At 39.1% G+C, this 26,878-nt stretch overlaps 1 protein-coding gene across 3 annotated transcripts; it reads right to left on the bottom strand.

Moving 5' to 3' along the window:
* Window positions 1–1,381: 1,381 nt before the first annotated feature.
* Window positions 1,382–13,430, bottom strand: LOC149113795 (beta-1,3-galactosyltransferase 6-like). Of its 3 annotated transcripts, XM_089286420.1 has the most exons (4): window positions 13,310–13,430; window positions 13,069–13,097; window positions 5,322–5,654; window positions 1,382–4,531 (listed from the first exon to the last, which is right to left on the bottom strand). In XM_089286420.1, exons 3-4 carry the CDS (start codon window positions 5,616–5,618, stop codon window positions 3,698–3,700), a joined length of 1,131 nt encoding a protein of 376 aa, XP_089142546.1. In that variant the 5' UTR covers window positions 5,619–5,654; window positions 13,069–13,097; window positions 13,310–13,430; the 3' UTR covers window positions 1,382–3,697. The 3 variants fall into 3 exon arrangements, with proteins under 3 accessions (XP_089142546.1, XP_089142547.1, XP_089142545.1); XM_089286421.1 differs by lacking the exon at window positions 13,069–13,097 and having other exon boundaries at window positions 13,310–13,425; XM_089286419.1 differs by lacking the exon at window positions 13,310–13,430 and having other exon boundaries at window positions 13,069–13,302.
* Window positions 13,431–26,878: the final 13,448 nt, after the last annotated feature.

The following is a 26,878-nucleotide window of genomic DNA, read 5'->3' as shown; positions in this document are numbered from 1 at the left end:
GGGACAAATTGACGTATTCCAACGTTTTGCTTGTGTATTATCAACTATAGTATTGCATGAATATGGAGCAAATCTTAAATTACACATGTACACGCACACATACGAATTACCATTACAAATTTTATGACGTTAATAATAATAATTACGTTCTAATTCGCTACGCTCAAACGAACTTAAATTATTTTCCCCTTAAAAACATAGATAAATAAATAAAATAAATTGATGGTTGGATGCTCAGGCAGTCCAACCAAAAGGACCGCGAACTTCACAAAGTACAAATAAATAGTGGTCTTACCGCGAAAAAGCTGCAAATCACTAGAAGACTTAAATCTTTTCGAAGTGTTACCGCTGTTACTCTTTGCTTCTTGTCGCTTCTTCTCAGCGGCAGCTTTGGCTTTGCGAATCTTCTTCTCATCTTCAGAGTCTGAGGCTAAATCGTCGGACTCATACTCTTGGACAACAAGCCAACCATCTTTGTTCTTGTCAGCGATTTTGATCAACTTCTGACGCTTTTTGATGATCCATTTTCCTTCTGCAACCAACTTGTGAATATCAGCCGGACTGTCAGTACTGTCATCGATTTGTGCCAATATATTGTCCAACCGCAAATTCACCTCGAACTGCTTTCGGTTACCTTTATACTTAATGTCCGCGGCTTCTTTATCGGACTTCGCACTTCGTTCAAACTGCTTCCCTTTCTCTTCCAACCGCGAGGTCAGATAGCCTTTAAAAAGCGAAAAAGCCTCTTCGACCAACTCTGACTTCGAAGAAGAGTTTTGAGATACAACGTCGGCTTGGGCGATGGAAGGCGCCGAACCACTCTCTGTAGTAAGGCTCGCAGGAGTCTTCTCACCCATCGAAATGAAATGAAATAAACGCCAGGATGGAGAACGCGGACGAGAGGAATCTAGCAACTCTTTGAAGCCTTAAATACTAAACACCAACCAATCACAAAATCCCTGGAGACACGCCCTAACGGCGTGCTGCAACAAAACACGAAAAACATAAACTGCTAACGAACTGTATCAACTTCGTAACAGCGGAAAATATATTATACATGCAAATGGTTCAGCGTGCTGATTGGCTAAGAGCACGTCAATTAATCCTAAACAGTGCAGAAAGTTGAAATTTAATTGTATGTATATTATTAACAAGTAATCAAATGATTTTCCTCGTGCAATTTGGAATATATATATACGCAATCGTAAATTTTTAAGAATTTAAATCGACGCGAATTTAAAAAATTGCTGTAAAATTCGATCTAAACACTAGCGAAGAGGGTTTGGGATATTTTAAACCATAGTTAGTGGGGGGGACTGGTTATGAAGACCAGCAAACTCCAAAGGGAGTTTTAGTCCCCACCCCCACTTTTTCACAAGGATGATGTTTTATTTTGTTTTATTATGAGGTACCAGACCTCCCTACAAACTTACACATCTGACCCTCATTTTCAAGCCCTCCCCCCCCCCCCCCCTAGTGTAAAATAGGCTCCGTCCCTGATATTTTAGATATACATCGTAACGTGTGCTGATTGACCAGCTACTACTGTTGTCTCTGAACTAAGGCCAGCTAGAGGAAGTTTTATCGCAGTCTTCTATAATTAAACAAGTATACATTGTTTAATATATAGACATGTATTTTTTCTATGCTAATATTTCAACTTGCACATATGAATGTAAATAATTTTTATTTTTAATCGGTAGCTGCCGGTTTCGCCTCATGGCGAGTTCGCCCCCACCAAGTTCGCCCCCACATCGACTCAACTTGATCGAGTTCGCCCCCAACCAGATCGAGTCGCATATAGAAATTATTCCTCGTTCTTTTATCCACTGCCTCATTAGATTACTGGTGGCGAGGAAACTTCGCTTGGTGGAGAGGTGACTTCCCTTGGTGGAGAATTCATTGGTGGCGAGACTCCCTCGAACAAGCAAACATACATAGACTGAAATGGTTCTTCGAAAACGTTCAATAACTCGATGACAACTACGTAAACACGAACACTAAAAGTTGGGGTCGAACTCGAAATAGAAATTTTATAGCGGGGGCGAACTCAGTGGGGGCGAACTCGCCATGGGGCGAAACCGGTATCCTTCTTTTAATCAGTTGTTGTATTGGCATCCCTGAAATAATGTTCAGTTCTCTCAAATATTGATTGAGCATTTTTTGACATTGCCCACAAACCACCATGGTTTAAGGATGAAGTTAACTTCTGGCATTCAATGGCATTCTGGTCTTCTAATTTGCCAGCCTTAAGGATGGAGATTGCCTGCTCACTTTCTGATGATTTACTAGCATGCTTTGTATGAAGTTTATGAAGCACATAACCTCCAATATACTGTAGTCCAGCTTTTTCATCTGACAGTTTAGTTAATGGGGCACGTGTATAAATGCTTTAAATTTTCTCCTTACTGTGTGCTAACATACAAACAGTAACCTTGGTAGACAGTAGTGTAGCGGCGTCCCCACCCCCGGCCACTTTTACACAAGGATGAGGTTTATTTTGTTTTAGTATGAGATACCAGACCTCCCTACAAACTCTCGCCCTCGGCCCTCATTTACAAGCCCCCCAGTTGAAAATAGGCTTCGTCCCTGATATTTTAGATATTATTATTATTATTATTAAAGATCCGCACAGCTATTGAATTCACCATCAGCTATTGATGATATTGAAGCTGGTTTCGTCATTGGCTCCGGGCAACAACAAGTTGCCTAGGGAAGCCAAGAAACACCCCTTGTTTGCTTTTTCTCTTCTTTCTACATCTCCAGCACCTTTCTAAGAATTCTTGCCGACCCCAACAATGCACATCTCTGGATCAGTCCAACAGGAATGCCCACCTCAATGGCTCTCAGATTGTCATTCAATCTCAGTGGTATTGATCCCAATGCTCCCGTTATTATTATTATTGTTATTGTTATTGTTATTGTTATTGTTATTGTTATTGTTATTGTTATTGTTATTGTTATTGTTATTGTTATTGTTATTGTTATTGTTATTGTTATTGTTATTATTGTTGTTGTTGTTGTTATTGTTATTATTATTATTATAACAAACTGGCACCAACTTCTTACCATCTCCGAACTGTCTCTGAAGAGAATTTAGATAAAGTTTTGATCGACTCGTAGATTTATACTAAAACAATCATTAGATAATTCGATTTGCATGCTTCATAGTTGACTCGCGCTGCGCCTTTCGTCAGATACGCGACAGAAATCACGAGCTAATAATCTAAATGTTTTATATAATAGAAGGTATGAGAGAACTCCAAGAAGCTGTGGGAATACTCTGTTACGTTCATTGTGTTCCCACAACATTTCTTGTTTTCTAAACTTCGTTTCAAAATGTTTACTATTTCTTCGACGAAAATATGAACATGACACAAGAAATATAAGTGATAGAAATAATGCACGAACAAATTTGACTGCCTTGTTAATGAAATGCTATGTATTCAATATCTTAAATCAGCACTGAATGTACAATCTGATTCTCTTCTTGCTAAAGTATTCATGTAATTAGCTTGGTACTCTCCGTATGCAAATTCGCTTCAACTTAGCCTCTTCACAAACCGCTTTTTATCATTAATTATGTAACCTTGATAATGGGGCAAGATGCACCGAAACGTCGGTTTCTATCACTTATATTTCTTGTCTCGTGTATTTCCAAATCGTTTCTTATAAAATATGAACGTTGCAATTTTTTCTAATTCTTTTTATTCCCGCCAGCTTGTGAACTCCCCTTGGAATTGCCGCCCCCTTTACTCACTGGTATCTGCTTTTTGGGCCTAAAATTTTCTCGACTGTAGATAGCCGGCATAACTGTTGAATTATTCCACCTCGGGTTTTCTCTACAAGGTCTGGGATCGAAACGAAAGTCTCGTCCAAACACACGGTGGTCAAATCTCGTAGTCTTGCAATAAGTTGAAAAGTCGGGAGTAGGCATCGCATCTTTTGGACCATCGTTGTCATTCTTCCCAAATGCCCTCATCTCCTCAACGTAGGTGCCGTGAATCCCAAGATACGAGTCGCACACCTTGGAAATATTTTGAAATTTTGGCAAAAACGAAGCGGGCGGATGATGATGCAGTCTTGGATCATGGAAATACCTTTTGGGCAAGTTTTGCATCCACAGGCCTATTTGCTGACCACCAAACGGGTGACATAACGTCTTGTTCTCGTCTTGCTCTACAAATTTGTGGATCACATCGTTTGAAAATATCACGAACGCCTCATCCACCCACGTAATACCTACTTGGCAGTGAAAATGTCCCCAGACTAGATTGCTGGTCGGCCTTAAGGGAAGCTCATTTAGAAGTCTCTTTAAACACACAAAGTAATCGTCATCGATCTTCAGAAGGTACTTGAAATCAAAATTAGCATTCACCCATTTGATTTGATTTAGAAAGCGCATCCCGAATTCCATGCCTCCTCGAAGCGGTTGAAATACCATGTCCTGGAAGTCGTTTCTTTCTTGGAGTAGACTGATACGCTTAGAACGATCCTCAATGATACCATCGGTAACAAAGAAGCATTTCACCTGTTTAAGACAAATTAACTGCGATTAGCAGTTTTCTAAAAATGTCTTTAGAACACATGTACATCTCTAATTATCTTGGAAAGAAATAATATATCTACTTCAGCTTGCAATTCGTTCAGGAGGGTGTTATTATCAATCAGCAAGAATATACTTTCAGCCAGTGAGTAGATGAAGGCCAAAATCAGTCCCAATTTTTCTTACGAAACGGCGACGTGCATTGACTTCGTGCTCTGATTGGTTCATTGTGATTCGCCATTTTGATATCTTTGGGTTTGGTTTTACCACACTTTTCCACCTTAAATGGTGGCTCACAACGGTTTTCAGCATTTTATCAGCACTTTGATGTCATAAGTAAGCTGATGCCATAAAGAAGCTGTTGTTTCGTGCTTCACTAGAAACAGCGAAATAACTGGCCTGGGTTACAGAAAACAGGATTTCTCCCTCTTCAGACGAAACCTCTTTGTTAAGTTGGTTAAAAACGTTTTTCTTTTTGAAGTTTTTAAATTGTTTATTCGAACAATGATTGAAGAGATGTTTCCGTATCTTTTAATCGGACAAGCAATCATTATCCCTAAGTAATTTCCGATGCCTCCGCCAATCATAAAAGTCCAAAACTCTTGCTCTGCAAAATTAGGAACCTACGATATCACTTTTCTCAACATTCCCTAAAAATAGGTATCCAAAGGGTACGTGGGCGGGATACCTCATTTGAATTAACGGACACGAGCCTATGACAGTAGTGTGATATACCACAGGTATCCCACACCAAAATAACTTTTATTATATTTACCTGGCTTTCTGTGCAATGTCTCCACCATGTGGACCTGATAGCCATTCTTCTGTCGGACTTATGTGGTGCACTGTTGGTAACAACCAATAGATGCACTCGTTCCTTGCCACTTCCTAAGTCGTTAAAGTTCATCAGTTGAATGAAATCGTCTGGAGGTGTTTCGTACAGTAAAATGGATGCGTTTCGTAGCAATCGCGGCATGCCTAAATGTGTTACATTATAAACCATCAAAAGTAGAGAGCTTGCGAATCCCAGACCAAACACTGTATATACAAAGGATTTTATCCTACACTTCATGATGCGTGGCGCCGGATTGAAATGCAGTTGTTAGATCTAAGAGAAAATTGGTCAAGAAAATAACATCTCGATTAGTCACGATATATCTTCTTGCTAGTTGGTTAGTTTTAATGTTCGCATGCGGTGACAGTGCCTTTTAGTTGGACTTATAAGGGTAAATGAAGGTGTATAATGGAACATGAAGATAAATAAAGGAGTATGCAATTAAATGACGACGTATGAAGGTGTATGAAGGTGTATGAAGGTGTAAAGAACCGTGTAAAGAAATTGATCCATAATGCGAAAATTTCATACTGGAGGCAACAATTTGCTGACACCGACAATAGCAAGAAATTCTGGCAAGTGGTAAAGAATGCACAAGGCATCGGCACGAGAAAACCAATTCCACCAGTCTATGACAGAGATAGTAACATCCTAACAAACGATTTCGACAAGGCCGAAGCTATGAATGATTACTTTGCAAGCATTGGAACTCAGCTTGCTGAAAAGTTTGACCACGATGCCGTGACTGCTCAGCCATTCGAGACCATTTATCGTATAACACCCACCATAAACCAAATTGGCCTGTCCGAAAAACAAGTTAAGCTGAAACTATCTCGGATAAAACAAAAAACAGGGGGTCCTGACAAAATAACGTCACGTGAAATGGCGGAGGCAGGCGACACCCTCTTTGAAGGTCTCTTCAGTATATTTAAGAACAGTATTCAACGCGGCCTCCACCCGAGTAACTGGAAAATTGGAGAAGTAATCCCAGTTTTCAAGAAGGGGTCCAAGTCAGATTGTGCGAACTATAGACCTCTGACGATGCTAAATTTAAACAGCAAAATCTTAGAGAGTATTGTTTGCGACTCTCTAAACAATCATCTCGAGATGCATAGCCTTGTTCACTCAAACCAATGGGGGTTCAAGAAAGGAATCTCCACTGAATCATTACTCGTCTATCTCACTGAAATATGGAAAAAGGCAATTGATACTGGCCACAAAGTCGGAGTTCTATTTATTGATTTTAAAAAAGCTTTTGACACCGTCGACCACAACATCCTACAACTCAAATTATCACCTGCAGGAATATCAGGTGGTTTCCACGAGTGGATCGTAAGTTACCTCTCAAATAGATGCCAATTTGCCACTGTAAATGGAGTAAGATCTGGGCTGCGACCAGTCAATATTGGGGTCCCTCAAGGTTCCCTCCTAGGTCCTAGACTTTTTGCAATTTATGCAAATGATTTACCCAACTCGTCCGCAACCGGATTTATTCATATGTTTGCCGACGACACCACCGTGTATTACATTGGGAAGGAGGTTGAAGAAATAGTGGATGCGTTAAACCGAATATTAATTGATTTTAAAAGCTGGTGCGACCAAAATCGCTTGACTGTTCACACTGGCAAGACGGAAGCAATGTTAATCTGCAAAGACGCATTTGTCGGCCCTATGAGACCACTGATATTTGGCAACTCATACATATATTTCACCTCCAAATCTACCTGCTTGGGTGTTGTAATCGACCACAGCTTGACCTGGAAACCTCAAATTAAAATCCTCCACTCCAAATTTGGAGGGAAACTAAAATTCCTAAAGTCGATGAAAGGACTGCCTACCTGTGTTCTTGAAGAAATCTATTACAAAGGCATTGTTGCAAGCATAACCTACTGCATTGCCGTATGGGAATCCTGTTCATTGTCTTCATTTAACGACCTAGAGCATTTACACAAAAAAGCTGCAAAACTAATCCATAAACTCCCTAGTGGAACTCCTGATTGTGACGCCCTTAAAAGGGCTAAATGGAAGCCATTGAGTTACATCTACAAGCGGAGGCTCGCATCGATAATGTATCAGGTGCATAATGATATTCTACCGGAGCAGCTACGGCCCTACTTGGAACTCGCACAAATGAGACTAGTTACAAATTAAGGCGCTCGAACGACTTCTCGCTAGCACGTTATCATAGTGAACTCGGAAGCAATAGCATAAGGTATAGAGGCCCTATAGTGTGGAATTCCGTCCAAAAATTCATAAGAAACGTTACTTCTCTTCAGCTTTTTAAAGAAAAACTTAAACTAGCCTCAAAAACATTAGACCAAATACAGTTCGAGAAAGAGGCGTGCCTTATTAAATTTAAGAATAGTGCATTTTTATATTTTTAAACACTCTTTTTTATACTTAATTTTAATAGAAATGTAAATTTTAAGTCATTTTAAATTATCTTTAGTAGCTTTTGAATCCTAAGGATGTATTTTTAATAATTTTAGATTTTAGTTTTTAGGTATATATTTTATGGCAGGTCCACACCAGCCCTCTGGGTTGCCAGACGCAGACCTGCCTCATCAAAAATATATGTATGTGTATGTATGTATGTAAGGAGTATGAAGATAAATAAAGGAGTGTGAAGGTAAATGAATGTGTATGAAGGTAAATATAAAGATGTACGGAGCTGCATGAAGGTGTATAATGGGGGGAACCATTTAGCCGAAAATGTCGGAAATTGTGCGAGAAGCATCAAATAGACTGACTGCAACTGGTAAGAAATTTTCGAAAATTTGCATTAACATACTATTCTGCATTTTCGGAAACTGAAACCTGATATTTTTGGTTAAATGGAAAAGCGCTCAATATTTTTTAGTGGCCGTTTGAAATGTTTCTAACACTGGCATGCTGCTGTCTATACAGTATGAGGTTTTACAGTCTGTTTGGAAGTTTTAAAGTTTTCAAAAGCTTGGTTCCTTTTCAATCTGCATGTCCTAATTCAACTGCCGGAAGATCACGGTAGCTGGGAATATTATAGTATTTACTTTCATGATATTTATATGCAAAGGTTTTGTAATGTACAAGCAAGTTAAAATTAACGACACCATTTTCAAGTTCAAAAAGATCAGAAATAAACTGTCAGAAAAATATTAACATATTAAATAATTAATTAATATGCAATGTCACGCAAATGTCCAAACGGTAAATGTTTGGCGACCAAACATCATCAAACATTGTTTGGTCACCAAACATGCTGATGTTGAAGTGAGTGGCCAAACGGTTAAAACATGTTTGATCAAACACAGATCAAACTATGGATACAAGCCGCTGAACAAGCGTGGGACGCATGCGCGCGCCAAACATGTTTGAAACGGCTATCCAAACAAACAAAACATCGCCCATCAAACACGAGAACAAAAGAAGTGTTTTAAGTTGTTTGATCGAATGTTTGATGGCCTTTGATGACCAAACACGATCAAACACGATCAAAGAGCACCAAACAAGGTGGCCAAACGGTAAAACGCTAGGTCACCAAACAATGTTTGATGGTGTTTGGTCGCCAAACATTTCCCGTTTGGACAGGCCTTGAAGTTTATTCGTTCCCTAATTATAGCTGACAAACATGCAAGGTTCCTAACGGTCCATTACAAAATAAGATTAAAACAGTTACCTTATTTGAAACTTACTACAAATACATTAAATAAATAATATAATAGTTGTACTGAAATCAGAGCAAGCTTGTTAATTAGAGGTTTTCTAGTTCTCAATTGAAAACCTTTCAACAACAACTTTATGATAAGGAGCAATTAATGACAAGGCAAAATTATTGATGCATGGCCAGTATTGACCTGAAAATAAAGATGATATTGTTGTCATTGTTTGGGGCTCACGACACGCAAACCGAAATTCATTAAACCAATCAACCCTCGTCAATTTGTTGCTAAACGTAATCAGATAAAATATTCCACTTTGATCTGCATTTTGACGCAACCGACATAATGAGACAGGAACTTACATGTAAAAACTATCATTTCCCTTCTAAATCGTGAAGGAAATCCGAGGGAGCAACTACACAGTACAGGGCCACTTTTGAAGGTCCATAGATTTAGTGGCTCGTTTGGCTCGCCAGTGGATAAAAGGACCAAGAATAATGGATGATTAAAAGTGGCCCTGTATTTTCTAGTTTAGCGACTACACAATAAAGGGCCACTTTTGACGGTGCATAAATATCTCCTTATTCTGTAGTTTAGCCGAGCAATCAATGACAACGAAAAATCTTTGTTGCGTGGCCAGAAATAATGCAGCATGTATAGGTGGTTTGCAACCATTCCCAAGAGATTCAAATGACAAAGACTGGTGGCCATGTTGGATGACAGGAACAATAAAGCTAACAAGAATTCTTTTGTTAATGGTTATCCTACATGGCGGCAATGACGTCTGTAGCAAACGATCAAAGCGATCAACAAATTCCTCTTATTCATCAAGGAAAACACGCTGAGATGACAGTGACCCTAGAAGTTTCTTCCAGTCTTCAATGGTGTTAAATCAGCCGTGTTAAATATATTTCAATTTGCCCTGACTTCTCATCAAAATCTTAATTTTCCCTGGGTCAAAATTAAGATCGAAGACCATTTCCTAACCTGGGACTAACCATTTTTTGAGAAGGCTACAAAACGGAACTTTGGTCATTTCGCTGTCAAGTGATATTAAATTTCACTGGTGCTTCCAAGAACTCTTTGTAAACTAGCTTATTTAAATTAGAAACTGCATGATATTTACATTACTGCTGATACAATATGCTATTCAACCACTTAAGACACAGTCTTAGAAGCAAGCGAGGCATATCATACGTTATTCAAGATTAGCGAACGGGAAAACCGGCTATGCCACGGCCATGAAGTGAAAGTTGGAAAATGAATTCAGATGGCTAAATACCCGAAATTTTGAACAGCCACACGTACAAAGAACCGTTACTTCCTTTTTAAGCTAGCAAAACAGGGAAAAGTCCGACCTGGCCGTAAATCAACATTTTCCTTGAACTCTAAATACCGTAAACTCTTGTCAAACCCAAATCCAACACGATACCGCGCTGGACACTACAGTAGCTAACTTTCTGTCTTGCAGGCATTGTTAATCTTAGTGACGGAGTAACTGATGAAGATGAAGCCACCGCTGCGGGGGGCTTCAAAGATCTTCAGGCAGTATGTTCAGATCTGTTTCGTCGCGGTGGACACTCAAACTCAACGTCGATTTACAATCTTATTAACGCAGTCGACACAACTTTCGCGAATACCCCAACCACACCACGAACTTTAAACGAGGTTAGTCACGAAGTTCTACGAGAAACATTAGTTCCTTTCATATAATTTTAAGCACTTTTGGAATTTTGATCATAACTAACCTATACCTAAAGTTCACTTCCTCTGAAAAGTATGTTCGCAATTGACATAACATTGGAGAAATCAGTTGTTTCACTCATTAATATTGTGAGGTTCCTTCAAGCAGCTTCCTCTATGCTCAAAATTAGGCGGAAAGGAGCAACCTTAAAATTCCTAATTTTCTACCTAAACTTCTTGTTTGGGTAGTCTCGTCGATGAGAAGGGTTTTTGACAGTCAATAGAAGATAGCTCGTTAGTTATATGGCAACATACGCTGCGATACAGAGATTCTCGTTCGGTGAGCTCTCACTGAGCAGAAAGAGAAGCGAATCTCTGTCTCGCAGGGTAATGGCAATAAAGTTTGGCGAAACGTTCAGAGGAGGCTCGCAATTGTTGACGGTTAAGTCGTTTGGCTCGCCTTCAGCGCTGATTGCAATCGGTTATCTTCATATTTTCCGACGAAAAATTAGTGAAAATTTTTATCATATATTCTGTGGTTACACTGAAGTAAGACAAACGCAAAATTTCGGCCGAACAATAATTTTGCTCAATTTTAAACCGCTTTCATTATCCCCTTCACTTTATCATGAATAAACTACAGCCATGCTTACTGAAACGTTCTCATTCTCGACATAGCATCGAAGATACTGCACACGGATTAGAGACTTATATTGATTTGTTTCTTACTAAAACTTGTTGCTCAAACAATCCCATCGATAATGGGTGTTTCAAAAACAGTAACTCTTGATTAGCAATAGTCTTTGTGAAACACTTAAGAATCGCAGCCCTTCGTTCCGCCATAGTGGCTCGCCTTCAAAGCCGACCAAAACCGACTATCTTAACAATTTTCAAAGAAAAAGACAATCTTATTAACGCAGTCGACACAACTTTCGCGAATACCCCAACCACACCACGAATTTTAAACGAAGCTAGTCACGAAGTCCTATGAGAAACATTAGTTCCTTTCACATAATTTTAAGCACCTTAAGAATTTTCATCATAACTAACCTATACCTAAAGTTCACTTCCCCTGAAAAGTATGTTCGCAATCGACATAACATTGGAGAAATCAGTTGTTTCACTCATTACTATTGTGAGGTTCCTTCAAGCAGCTTCTTCTACGCTCAAAATTAGGTAGAAAGGAGCAACCTTAAAATTCCTAATTTTTCTCCTAAACTTCTTGTTTAGGTAGGCTCGTCGATGAGAAGGGTGTTTTGACAGTCAATAGAAGATAGCTCGTTAGTTATATGGCAATATACTCTGCCAGACAGAATTTCCCCTCTATTTCTGCTCAGTGAGAGTTCACCGAGCTGAAAGAGAAGGGAAATTCTGTCTCGCAGCTCGCAGGGTAATGGCAATAACGTTTGGCGAAACTTTCATAGAAGGTTCGCAAATATGGTTGACAATTAAGTCTTTTGGTTCGCCTTCAGAGCCGATCTAAATCGGCTTTCTTCATAGTTTCCAACGAAAAACTAGTGAAACAGTTTAATCGTCTATTCTGTGGTTACACTAAAGCCCTGTAAGACTTAAACGCAAACTTTCGGCCGAACAATAATTTTGCTCAATTTTAAACCACCTTATCATGAATAAACTATCCAGCCATGCTTAATGAAACGTTCTTATTCTCGACATAGCATCGAAGATGTTGCACACGGATTAGAGACTTATATTGATTTGTTTCTTACTAAAACTTGTTGCTCAAACAATCCCATCGATAACGGGTGTTTCAAAAACAGTGACTCTTGATTAGCAATAGTCTTTGTGAAACATTTAAGAATGGCAGCCCTTCGTTCCGCCATATTGGCTCGCCTTCGAAGCCGACCAAAACCGACCATCTTAACTATTTTCAAAGAAAAATACAATGGATTCTAAAACGTTGATTTGGTAGTTTGTAACCTAACTACAAAATTCCACTCAAATCGTATTAATGCGTTTTAATGTCTTACCCCATTTTAAATTTTTATATCGACTTGCCTATCATGGGTAAACCTTGTTAATGCTAAGAAAGTGTTAGGATAAATGCAACTTTAGACGGACACATGAATCTTATGGGGTAAGACACATAACTGCTAAACAGAGTTTCGTCTGTAACAGCTCGGATAGTTGCAGCTCCGTGCGGAAAAAAAATGGAGCAGGGCGAAAGGGCGAAATGATTTTCTCCATACAATTCGCGCAGCTATTAATCAGGACTGACAAACAAACTAATACTCAATACTCTAGAAACGTGTAGAAAACACTACATTGATCCTTATGCCGTTCTGACATAACCAAAGTCACCTGATGTACATATGTTTGCTAGAAGTGTTACTACTCGTGTCCCCTACCTGGAGAAATTGTCTGAGCCTCAATTTTCCTGAAAGAAACCACGTGATGCCAGTCAAAGGTGTAAAAATGAGTTCTGAGACTGTGGTCACGTTAACGAAATTCCACTTCATGTCAATTCTAAGCAAATAATATCCTATCGGCCAAACCAGCTAAGCTCACGTTCTGCTTCACTGTTCGTCAATGGGATTATGCTCAAGACGAAAATTTAATGCATAAATTACAATTAGGGACACAAACCACCTTTGTTTTGACACTTAGTTTAGCCGGAGGGTCTTCTTAAAATTGAAGTTCAAGTCCACTCCTTGTTTGCGACGTGTTACGTGTTATCAGCTGATTTAAGGCCCGTTCCAAACGCCGCTCCATTCATGCGCCGAACCACCCTGCAAGCAGAGCCTTTTCTTACGGTACATATGCTTTGTACCGAGAAAAGACTGCACGAATCGTGTCAAGATCTTATTGAGCATGCTCCGGGCGTTGCTAAGATACAGTTTCGAACCCAGGCCGGGTCGCCCTTTCACGGGTCTCGACTTCCGGTGGTGCGGATCGACTCCGTGCGAATCGAGTCGAATCGTTAAGTACCTCACACGAATCGACTCAAGTTTGTAGTCACGTTTCAAGAACGAGTAACGCTCATGTATCATTATTTCACGAGTCTTGACTTCCGGTGGTGCGGATCGACTCCGTTCGAATCGAGTCGAATCGTTAAGTACCTCACACGAATCGACTCAAGTTTGTCGTCACGTTTCAAGAACGAGTAACGCTCATGTATCATTATTTCACGGGTCTCGACTTCCGGTGGTGCGGATCGACTCCGTGCGAATCGAGTCGAATCGTTAAGTACCTCACACGAATCGACTCAAGTTTGTAGTCACGTTTCAAGAACGAATAACGCTCATGTACCATTATTTCGCGAGTCTTGACTTCCGGTGGTGCGGATCGACTCCGTGCGAATCGAGTCGAATCGTTAAGTACCTCATACGAATCGACTCAAGTTTGTCGTCACGTTTCAAGAACGAGTAACGCTCATGTATCATTATTTCACGAGTCTTGACTTCCGGTGGTGCGGATCGACTCCGTGCGAATCGAGTCGAATCGTTAAGTACCTCACACGAATCGACTCAAGTTTGTAGTCACGTTTCAAGAACGAGTAACGCTCATGTATCATTATTTCACGAGTCTTGACTTCCGGTGGTGCGGATCGACTCCGTGCGAATCGAGTCGAATCGTTAAGTACCTCACACGAATCGACTCAAGTTTGTAGTCACGTTTTAAGAACGAGAAACGTTTATGTATCATTATTTCACGGGTCTTAACTTCCGGTGATGCGGATCGACTCCGTGCGAATCGAGTCGAATCGTCAAGTGCCTCAGACGAATCGACTCTAGTTGGGTGTATTGGACATGAATGAAACTAAAGAGCCACCAGTTAAAGTTTTTATCCTCATCAGGTATAAGAGGGGTATAAATTTATATCTTTTAACAACTTTTCACCTTAATAGCTTGCTTCGTCTGGAAACAAACACATTTTGAATATCAGAGTTATGGTGGTGCGTAACATAAAGCCATGAAAGCATTTGTCAAAAAATAGTTACTTATCTCGTGACTTTTAACCTTTTTAGAAGTTAAAGTATTAGGTAAAGTGCTTAATATTTAGATGTTTGCTTGTTCAGTTCAGATAATCAGCCACCTAGATATCCAAGGTAACTTCCAGATGTTTACAATATTTGCCTGCTGCAATGTTGGTGTACAATGGAGGTACACCAACATGGTAGTTTCATACTGGGCTCTGTAAATTTGCACAAAATATTTCAACAAATATCAGAAGCTTGGGAAGATGCACAGCCTGTAGAGCTAAAACTTGGAAAGGTTTCTTCTTTATTAATCTTCTATAACATCACAATGTGTTGAATTTATCCACTGAATGGTCAATTCGAATTAATTTTTGTGTGACAGTGCAAACCAAGAATACCAGCTCTAGAACTCTATGTCTACTTTTTTCCTAATTTAATTAATTAAAAGTCATTTGCTTTTATGCTTATTTAAAGTTTTCATCAGCAATGTATATGCTTTCATGAAAGGTCAGCACTGGCATCATGTTTGTCAGTACCATAGTTGCATCTTGTGTCATTAATTGTTGAGTACTGTTTGAGAAGGATCAAGAACCATTCATTTGATGTATTTCATGTGATCTGAAGAGTTCATGCAAGTCTTCTGAGTTGTCTTGCAGGTAGGATTGTCAAAGTTTAATTAGCAGATCTGGAGAATGTAACTTTGGTATCTTTTTTACTTACTTTGTATGATTGCAATCAACAAATGACACTGGAAGATCTTCCTGTCTTTGCTGAGGCAATGTTGTCCACTGTTGCAATAGGCCTATTAGGAAAATTATTTCAAATATGATCCTTGTAACCTTTTCATGAAATATATGATCTTGAACATGATGACACTTCAGTCTGGACTTAAAAGAAGAGAGTGACACTTTTGCAGTGTTTATAAATTGTTTGCATTCCATCTAGTGGCTTCAACTGTCTTCTCAGTTTAAGTTTATTGTCCTGGTCCAAATAATTATAGACATCTTGATCTTCCATTTAGGTCTTGAAACCATTTGCATTCCAGTTAGTTGCTTTTCTTTTGTTGTCCTTAGTCTGTATTGAATGTGAAGGTTTAAAAAAAATATATAAACAAATTGGGATGTCAAGTCATCTTGGCAAACATGCATATCTGGGGTTATGCAATCCCAAGCTTCCTCTTTTTGAAAGAGTCAGTAGATCTGATCTTGTCCTTGCCTTTAGATCATGAAGGTTATGCAGTCTTGAGTGACAGTGATAACAATTGTGTAATCTAGATGTACAATAAGGATATAGTTCAGAATCACTCTGTCGTAAATGCTGTGTCTTTAGGGTTACCATACATGTATGCCTTTTGAAGTGTCATGCATCTAAGCGATGTAGCTAATTTGACATGTAAACAACAAAAACATGTCAGAGGATATTTTATTTTGAAATATTTCCTTTTTTCCTAAGAGTGATTCTTGTACAGTCACTTCATATATTTTTTAAATCCTATTTCAAAATTGTTCTGTAACTTTTATTTTCACTGAAATTGACTATGGCAAAATGCAGACAGTAACATATTAAATAAGCAAAAAAATTGCATTGACCTGTAGCTTTCTGAAGATGATGTGGACACTCCCGATAGGGGGCCTGGATAATTGGATGATTCATTTTATTTCAAAATTCTTGGTCTCGTTTGATAACCAGCTCTATAAGCTTTAATTTGATATAGGGGTTTAGGTATGTACAGTACAGTGTAAAAGGGGAGCATTACTTCTCTTGAATGCAAAACACCTCTCGAGGTATACGGTAACCTTAAACCATGAACTTATTGCTTCCTTCCATTTTTTGTGAAACAATTTATGACACAGCCACCTTTATGGCGGAGCTCCAAGCGGCCGCCGCCAAGCGGAGCCCCATAACTATAGAAACAGAACCACATGTACGCGTACAAATAAAAAACCATAGAACTATTTTTTCATGGTCAACATGGCTAGCAGTGTGGATCATGGCGGGTGCGTCCAAGGAAGCCAACGCCGCGGAACATGGCAGCCATAGTTTAATCGTCCATGTATGATATTGGACATCCATGTCATGGTCAATTGACAGCTTTCAAAACAAGGTATCTGCTGACCAGTATTATGTGACCATATCACAGGCTCAGCTAAAGAGCTCATCAAGGTCACCTGTTTTTTGAAAAGTTGACCGCTGACAAAGTACTGGTTTTCTATTGGATCGTGGGCTCAAGCTAGGTTAACTTGTTAATCAGGGCTGGGTTGTTCAGAAGTTATACTAGTGTTTTTCAGTGCTTATGTTTTATGTAGTTTGAGATTATTGAAACTCAAAACAGAAGGCCAGACATTATAAACAGAAAACCTCAACGCAAAATTACAAAACTCACATCAAAATCCTGGGTTAGCTTACTCGGACTTTGAGGAACCCCGCCCAGGAGCTCCACTTTTAGGTTTGGCTAAATCTAAATATTAGAATGTTTACAAATGACTCAGTGGTGGCGTGAATTTGTACATGTATTTTGTAACATAATCGTGCATTGCTATTTGCCTTCATGCTGTACATCCATCAATAATTCAGTTTTTTTTCATAAAATATGCTATTAATATTGTCTACCTTTTAAAAAATACTGGAATTCTACATAGCCTTAAGACACTTCTCAAAAGTGACTGTAAAAAGATACAGTTAAAGGTATGACAGCTGTACAGTATTAAGAACAACATACAGGAATATAATGAGATCCATTCCCTACTGCAAAATTGCAACATTCACAATGAAAAAATCCCCCAGGCATTAATGGTACAAAAAACACTTTGTGGATGAATACCTACATGTAGGCCACCATTAATAATTTTATAATTCAACTTCAATAATTGATGTGTTTTTTTCAACACGAAGATTGTGGACTACAGAGACTGTTAACTACTGGGTGACCCCATCAAATATATAATTTTGTAATTAAATTATGTCAAAAATTAATCAGTAAGCTACAAGTAAGTTATACCATCTACACATATTTTGCCTTCACTACATGTAAACAATTGATACACACTCGGAGGTTTTGATGCATATGTGCATTTGGTCAGCCAAATCCAAGATATGTTTAATTAAGACATCAGTAAAATTACAGCTAAATGGATAAAAAGTATATCGTACGTGCACCAAAATTGACCATGTAAAACCCCCAAAAATTGAAAATATGGACCGTGTATCCCCAAATGCAGTGACACCAATGAAATCATCTCCGTGTAGAGCTTTCTCTGCATGCAGGGTCACTGATTGATGTAGAAAAAATAGTTCATGTTCATGTGCAAAAGGGGAATATGGAGGTGCTATTAGCAATTTACCACGTTTCAGAAGAGTGTATGGATTTAGTATTTTGGAAAATTATATTCCATACTTGCTGCATCAGCAAGCCTAGTGTAATACTAATCATGCACTCGACATTTCAACAACAACAACAAAACCGAGGAAAACTACATAAACACAATATGCATATCACTACACCTGAATCAAACGAAGGATGCCAGAAATGTTACAGCAGTGCTGGAAATAATTTTTCTTCTTTAACAGGACATGTGTCCATTCAAATCTTCATTTTGGTCGGACATCTTATCAATTTGACCGGACATTAATTTGCATAATTGATTAGCATAATTAATTAGCATAAAAAAATTTATTAGCATATACTGTAAAGATTTTCAATACAAATTGTTCAAAACTGTATTTAAATGTGATTTATTTATCATTTATGATTAACTAGATGACTTTGTCTACTAAATGACTGCACCAATCTCTCCTGGTTATCTCCTGATTATATGTTCTTCAAGCAAACCTAGTTTTCTACACAGGAACCCATCACTAGGGGTGTGCAACTTCCTCAATTATTACTGTCCCGGTGTTTTCACAGACCGATCTTTTTTTAGTTTGAATTTACCGTGCATTCAGCCCCCGCAGGAACCTCAGTGACCAATCACAAGTACGGACTTTATAATTTCACCGGAAGATTAGGTCGTCATGTCCACCTGAGGCCTCCATTTTCTCCCCTTACCGATGCGTGCTCGTTTAGACAGGAACTGACTTTTTTCGAGGGAAAAAAAGCCTTAAAATAGACTGGTCTGTAAAATACCGTGACATAGGCTTGGTATGGGAGTTGCAGGCTCCTAGTGATGGGCTCCTGACCAAAGTCGACTCTAGGGTACATACATGAAGGGCTAACAGCATATCGCGGTGCATGTAATGCATAATAGGGCGATTTCTGAAAAGTAATTTATTTAGCAAGTACAGGAAAGATGAACACTTCTGCTTTATGATATGGCAGAAGCCCATAATGGGCTCCTGGATATGACTCAAACTGTCAGAGTCAAGGGCCCAAAATTAAAAAAATGCTTGAGTAGGCATTTGGCGACTAAGTGATAAAAATCAAGTGGAATTTTATTCAGAAAAGAACTCAATGCATAACATTTGCAAAGAAAGAATTTCCAAGACCTTTTTGGCCGATAATTTTGTGTATGCATTACAAAAGACACAATCGGTAGGCATACATGACGTACTTAATGCTGAAGGGTTTGCAATGCATTATAGGGCGATTTCAAATACGATCAGCCATTTGCAAGTTTTCCGATGTGGTGAAATCCTTTACAGCAAAGCAAAAGGACAGATTGCTTTCTTTTCTTATGTTGAATTTTATAGAAGCAAAGATCTTTCACTATGTATTTCTGGAAGGACATAATGACTGAGAAAATAACCGTTGCTGATCGTCAACACAGAGAAACGTAGTCGCCATTATGGTAGCCTGTGAACGCAGACGTATTTTCGGTAGTCGACTAAACCAGAATTTTTGGTCGCTAAAGATGAAATTTTAGCCGCATTGGCGACCGTACCGGTCGCAACTTCGAGCCGTTTTAACAATTTATATAACCAAATTTTATGGATGGACAATAGGTGTTGGTAAAATGTTCGGACACAATGTCCGATCATAATGTGAAATTGACCGGACATATTCAAAATTTGGTCGGACAATGTCCGATGACCGACTGTTATTTCCAGCCCTGTTACAGAAAATTCGTTTAAGATTGATTATCATTCCAGTTAAAGCCAACAAATGCATTTAGAAGCCGGGAAACGTCCAAAATCTTTAAGACTTGCGGTGTTCAAGTTTAAGAGTCCCTGTCCATAAATATGGAAAATAACTCGGCTAGGGTCGAAAATTCGATTTCGCTCATATTTTTACGGTAGGTAGGCTAGGGCATGACAAAAACTAGAGGATAGTTTTTTGGCAAAATATCCTTTTATTTCAAAGAAATATGCAAATTACCAAATTCCGTTAAAATCGTCATTTGACGCACCATTTTATCAAACAAGTTTGAGAGCCTCGCATGCAAAACCACATCATTCTTCCGTCTTTAAAACACTCAAATATTTTTGTGCAATGTTTAAATGTGTACTGGGTTGATTTTAGGGAATGTTGCGGTTTTTGTTGGGTGCAAAATAATTAAATTTCGAAGACATGTATTTCATTCACTTAAAAGTACGTCGTAAAAATAATTCACCTTCACCATGTGCGAAACCTTCAAATGGATCAAGCTTCTGGTGGTTGAATCGCAGAAGGATGGTCTACAGATTCCTGTAAAAATTTCTCTGGGCAAATGATTGTGAGCGACGCGAGAGCTTTTCAAAGTACGTTAAAAATGCAGATATTTGACCATCTGTCGTCAAATTTCAATTTACGGCTTAGACATATATTTTAGCACGCGCCACATGTCTTGAGCTATATTAAGTTGAAATAGACACAGAGCTGATAATTTCGAAATGTTCTAACCTTATTTGCGGTAAAAGGCAGGTCCAAACGCCGATTTGACGTGTTTCCGTCACCATTCGTCGCACATAAAGCAGACGTTTACTTTTGTTTACACAACGTCCGATGTACATCGCCAACTGTAAACTTATTTAATGGTCGAATACCATGAATCTATGACTCTCTTTCGACACATATGATCACCACTGCATCTAAGTCAAAAACGGCTAAGTGATTTGTAGATAGTTGCTTGCTTTGCACTCCACCAAAATATTACGTTTGATCATCGTTTGATCATCGTTTGATCTATTGCTGCTTGAATCCTTGCTTGCATATTTCTTTGAAATGAAAGGATATTTTGCCAAAAAACCTATCCTGTAGTTTTTGTCATACCCTAGCCTATCTACCATAGGAATATGAGCGAAATCGAATTTCCGACCCTTGCTGCGAAATTAAGAATTTGTCTGATTTTTACAGGCAGGCACTCTTAATAATTACTCGCGCTAAAGCGTAATTTGAATATTATTTTTTCCGACGGCTTTGCAGTCCTTTTTTCGGCCGTAGCTTTACCAGTCTTTTACCAATAACCTTAAAAGAAATTCAGCCAAACATCTCACTAAACCCAATAGATTAAACAAACAAAACGAGGAAGTCTCCATAATTTGTAAACGCAGTATGCATGACAACATAACGAGCGTCAAAAGCTGTCAAGGATAGCAAATCGATGGTTTTCCTTCTTCCAAAGGTAAACAGCGAAGAAATTATAGCAGTCTACAAAGTGGCTGTCCTTACTAACACAAAGAAAACTTCAAAACTCGCCTGGCAGTATTTACAAATACAGTTTCAGTTATTACTTTTAGACGTGAGGTTATCGGTATACGGCGAAAAACGACAGAAAACTAAGCTTGTTTGTTTACAATATGCAACTTTATATTCAACGACTCTAGTCTTATTTTTTGAAATTTATCAAATTTCTCCCAGTATGGTTCCAAATCAGATAATCAAGGAGACTTTAAAACTCCTATTGAAGATATAAGCCTTAACTTCTAAGCTTATCTCGCCGAAGCAACTACATAATTTTTATGGAAAATGCGAAAGTTTCTATGTAACAAAGTCGCTTACCACAATATGGCAGTTCACTTCAGTTTGAATCCTATAGGCAGAAACTTTCAGCAAAAGTTGCAAAGACTGAACTGAATTAATCTTTTCGATAGATCAACGAATCAACCACTTTTCCCGCTGTGTTTTTTCCTCTAAACACAAGAAACACGTTTGATTTCTCTTGTTGATCACCTCATGAAATCATGTGACTTCTTGGACGGCTGCACATCTCGACGCGCGAAGTTCTGTAGTCTTCTGAGTAAATTTTTCGGGTATTCCAGCTCTTTTCTATAGCCGTCGTTCGCTCTGCCTCACGGCATTGTTCGGTATTATTTCATCTCCTTTCTCAAGCCCTGACTCGATCTAATTCACAGCATTGTTCAGTACCATCTCGCCTCCTTTCTAGCCCTGGCCCGCTCTTTCGCGATCTTCTTCGTCACTTCTTTGGCTGTTAATCCTTGCCCTCTGTTGTTAGATCAACCCCTCCGATCGTTTGTTAACATAACAAATAAAAATAATTTTTTTTCCCTGACTTTTCTGAAGAATCCCGGTCAGAACAGATGGCATTCCTTAGCTTCCCCCGGGGGTTACCTCGAGACGCCCCTCCCCCTCCCCCAGAGTCTGTACGGACGGCGTTCGCTTGCTCGTACGCTTACGTCATAACCAAATTTTCTCGGCTTGATGGGTTACCAATTTTATTTAGCCATGGTGCTTCGCTGGCGCGCTTCGCGCGCTGAAGCTCCGCTAAAAAAAAATAGATTATGGAAATCGAAAAACAAAACTTCCACTGGATTTTCGAAGCACAATTCGTAAAGAAAGGGGAAGAAAACTTCTACCAGTGCGGCGCTTTCAAAGAGGTTTTCAAAGGGATCTGTTCTTTTCTGCTTTTATCCGTTCAGTACTTTTCGAGAAAAATCTTTCGAGCGGGTTAGAATGTAATTTTTGTCAGCAGCATGACGTCTCGTGACCAGTCATGCAGAGAAATGGCAAGACTTATTTTCGAACTAAACTTAGGATAAACACAGAAGATAAGTTTTTTCTGCCCAGTGCTTTCCAAAGAGACCTCTCCCGATCCAAACGGTGCGGTAGTTCTAGAAAAGCAGCTCTTTTCAACATGAATCTGCAAACTTTTGGAAATGTTATAGCAATTAAAAATTAAACATGCAAAAATTTGCGCGCGCATAATAAGATTTTTGGAGCGAAAGTTCTAAAAGACGGGAAAGAAATATTTTTACCGTCCTGCGCTTTGATGGAAACTTTCAAAAGGGATTTTTTTCGCCTTAACATGCTCAGTGCTTTTCGAGAAACGACTTTCGAAAGTGGTTAATAGAATGTCAGCAGCCATGGCGCCTCAGGCGAGCCATCCATACAGAGAAATTCAATAAAAGAATTATTTTCGAAGCACACCTAGGATAAGCACATAGAAGATAACTTTCTGCCAAGCGCTTTGAAAATGCTTTCAAAAGAAACCTCTTTCGATCCAAACGGCTTACACAGGATGAGATTTTTTCGGTGTCCTACTAGTAAATGTTTCCGGAGTCATCAATTTTAGAGTATTCGGATTCGATAGGCGTGAACACTGAAAGGATATTCGAATTCCTAACCGTTTTATACACGACGATAACTACGGGAACATTCATGATAAAAAAAAGAAACAAAAATTCATGATGGAATGGTTAACAAGTAGTTTGTTGCCTCGACAAGGTGAAACAAAATGTCGCCAAGAAGAAGGCCAGGAGTAGGTTGAGAGAGTCTGAAGTTTTCTTTCCACTTGCTGACCACGCGTTGTCCATCATGATGTCCCACAGGCATTTGTTCTGGAGTAGTCATGGTCTTCGATCGTGCCATCGTCTTCGTCCCCAATAAAGTCTGGAGAACGTCAACATTGACTGCGTCAATAACTTTGATTTCTGAGGAATATGGCCCATTATACTGCAAACTCAAAAATATCGGAGGCCGAAAAGTGTCTAGCCTGCGTTGCAGCCGGACGTGTCACAAAATCCCCGGTATACCGGTATACCGACTATAGCAGCGGTTTAGACTGTCTGCGACGCAGGCTAAAAAGTGTCCGGATTCGAAAGAAAATCGTTTACACGACAAATCTCTCCGGATTCAAACGGTTTCGTACGGTAAGAATATCGTTCGCGGTCAACAAGAGGTTGTTATTAACTTCAAAGAGGAAAAACGTACGGCGCTGCTTTGTGCGCATTGCTTGCCATACTTGCGGCTCAGACAATCGACTAGGTAATTTTTTTTTGAGAATATAAAGTACTTTATTGGTACGTTTCCTGCACTACTAGTACTTACATCAACTATCACATATATCGCTCAACCTACTTTACATTGGTTTCAACAGTACTAACGTTAACATTTCTCTTATGTATAACTTAACTAATTTCATTTTCTCACAAAAGCGCAAAACCTTAAGAGGTTTTGCGCTTTTGTAAGGGGCATTTTTTCGTAGCTAACTGACTAAAGCTTTCTATTCTGTACTTAAATAAAACTTTATTAACAAAGACAGAAAGATAAATAGCTTGGTTATGCATCTTACTGGTGTATATGTAGTATTTCATAAATAGGATTGTGTAATTAAATTTCTTTAATATTTCTTTTTCGTATGGGCCAGATGTGATACCAAATAGTTTCTCTTCCATTGTTGGATCAAATTTTGAGTTGTTGGCCGCGTTAAACCAGTCAATTACGTTGTTTACGAAAATCTTTACAAATCGACAGTTAAGAAAAGTGTGATCAATTGAATCTTTTTCACCTCAGTAGAGACATTCATCATCCGCTTTAATACCATATCGATGAAGCTCCTTTGTAGTAACTACAATCCTGTGAATTAATTTAAACTGGAATTCTTTCAACTTTGTCTCCTTGCAGATGCTCTTTAGGGAGGTCAAAATTTTTTTCCAGGCGTTCTCATCTAGTCTTATTATGCTGTTCCAATTCATTGGGCCAGTCTGGCTGACAGTGTGAATTTTCCAGTTTAGTGAACCATGGAAGTCTCTAGTTTTAGCATTATCCAGTTGTATTTGTGTAGAGTCGTCTAACTGAAACAGAAAGTTATTTCTTGTGTATAGTTCGTTTTCCAGTGGCTCTGTATTTCTCGCTTTTCTTTTGTTTTGTTCGACTCAGGTAATAATGCTCGCTGCATCGCTGCATTGGTAGAAAGAACGGCGGACTGTGATAAGGTACGGGAGGATGTCCTTCGGTTGATTTATTAAAACTTGGGCAAGCATGATTTTTTTTTCGGCATTTCACTATGAAGAAAACAAGGCTCCCCCTACCTTCTGAGGAGCTCTCTTGCTTATATATTCAGTGGTTTGTTTATATGGATGCAATATGCAAAGGTTTCTGGAAAAAAATGTGTCTTCGCACCGACATTTCTTGTATACCGCGAGAAATACACAAAGGGTTCGGAAACCTTCTTTAAGTTCATTTTGTACGGAAAAAAGTGTTTCCCCACGGAAACAATACCCCCAGCTTTCATTAGTGACGTGAAAATACTGCTGCTTGCCGAAAAATTGGGAAAGCATCTCAAATTCATAACATTTTTTGTTTACACGATGGACAAAATTCCCGCCCTTTTTCAAACTTGGAGCCTGACGCACAGCCAAAACTCGCGCAGGCTTATTACGTTTTTCCGCTCCGAAATTATTAACAGGTATACAAATCCGGCTTATGTGTCTAGGATACTGTGTTTTATGATGACATAAGGCTGAGAAGATTATTGTAACAAGAACTTGTAGTCCCTGAAGTGTGCCATTAACTCATTATTGGAACTTAGAAGAACTTAAATGATTATTTTAACTGAAAAGTCTTTTTCTTTTAGCCAAGGATGTAGGAAAATATCAGCGCCTACACTTTCGTTTCTATAGCCGGGGCATGGGATTGAGTGTGGAACAAATTGGCCCGATTTACACTGGAGACGGATCATCCGTCTGGGACGAGTTCGAGCTAGCTTGGGCAAAGGGTAGCTCGTGTGATTATCCGTCTGTGTATAAATACGGGCAAGCAGACGGATCATCCATCCACACGAGCTATCGCGATAATCCGTCTTGTGAGACGAACCATCGTGGATAACTCGTCAAGACGGATGGTCCGTCTTTGTGTATAAATGCGGGCAGAAGACGAACTATTTACGAAAACTGCACCTCGTTACAAGAAGCTAGCGGCTGTTTTCAATAAACTATCAATTTAAGATGTCGGACAAGTCAAATGATGGTTCGGACAGGCCCAGAAAGTCCAAAAAAGAACGTGTATGGACAGAAACAGAACTAAAAAACCTTGCGCTTGTTGTAGCGGACGAGAAAAAACAATACGCCGTGCGGCTTGGGGCACTTGCTTTGAAGAAGTCTTCGAACAATCAAGTCTTCGAAGAAATCTCAAATGACTATGAGAAGTTAATTTTGTCTGAGGAGTTCAAAGAAGAGAACGAATGCGAAAAAAGCGAGTCCAAAGGCCAGCAGAAAGACAGTGCACTGGACATGTCCAGCCAGGCTCCGTATTAAATGTTGACTAGAAGATTTGACTGTAGTATGTATGTATGTATGTATGTATGTATGTATGTATGTATGTGTGTGTGTATGTATGTGTGTGTGTGCGTGCGTGCGTGCGTGCGTGTGTGTGCGTGCGTGGGTGGGTGGGTGGGTGGGTGTGTGTGTGTGTGTGTGTGTATGTATGTATGTATGTATGTTGTGACTACGTATGTTTCGATTATTTTTTATGCAATGCACCTTTTTAAAGATTCATAATAAAACATGTTTCATTCATGTGTAGACTAAACGTGTTTAGGAGAGTGCACGCAGAACAAGTCTTGTCTACTGAAAGAAGACCGATAAGTCTTTGAAAACGCCCCTTATAGCGTGAAGGTGTCCCGAAAAATTACCGAAATTTCTTAAATTATATTAGGTTAAAAAGTTTTTGACATCTGGGATGTCATAAACTTTTAGGTATTTTCTGGTTTGTGCGTAGTTTTACCTTCATGTTCATCCTGGGCTTTTTTTCGGCGAGCGGGACGATCTGGCTCCAAGCAGTGCACGTGGTAAGATCCTTGTGTTCAGGTGTTAATGTCCCGAGGAAATGGGAAGGACTGCATGCGGCAGTCTAATTGTACTTCATAGTCAATTTTCCAAGTGTATGATCAGTATTTAAGTCATTGTAATTCAGAGGTAGATGCGAAAAGTCTCATTAGGTGTAATCGTAAATTTTCTGTCTCGCTCCAGCCTAGTATAGTTCCAGATCGATGATTTTTAAAGGAGCTCAGTCACGGTGTTTTGTCTTTTCTTTTTTTTTTTTTTTTGGCCACATACAAAATCTCCTTTAAATGGAAGGAAACCTGAAA

The sequence above is a fragment of the Orbicella faveolata genome, unplaced genomic scaffold (assembly GCF_042242905.1).
Source record: "Orbicella faveolata isolate gen_17 unplaced genomic scaffold, um_ofav_v1 contig_14, whole genome shotgun sequence".
Classification (NCBI taxonomy): Eukaryota; Metazoa; Cnidaria; class Anthozoa; order Scleractinia; family Merulinidae; genus Orbicella; species Orbicella faveolata.
The sequence above is the reverse complement of the archived record's forward strand: the minus strand, read 5'-3'. Positions and strand labels throughout refer to the sequence as shown.

Bases quoted from the DNA above. Each gene is read 5' to 3' on its own strand.
- LOC149113795 (XM_089286420.1), bottom strand. From the start codon at position 5,618: ATGAAGTGTAGGATAAAATCCTTTGTATATACAGTGTTTGGTCTGGGA. The intron at 4,532-5,321 runs GTAAATATAATA...TGTCTTAAACAG, and splicing joins GACATTGCACAGAAAGCCAG to GTGAAATGCTTCTTTGTTAC.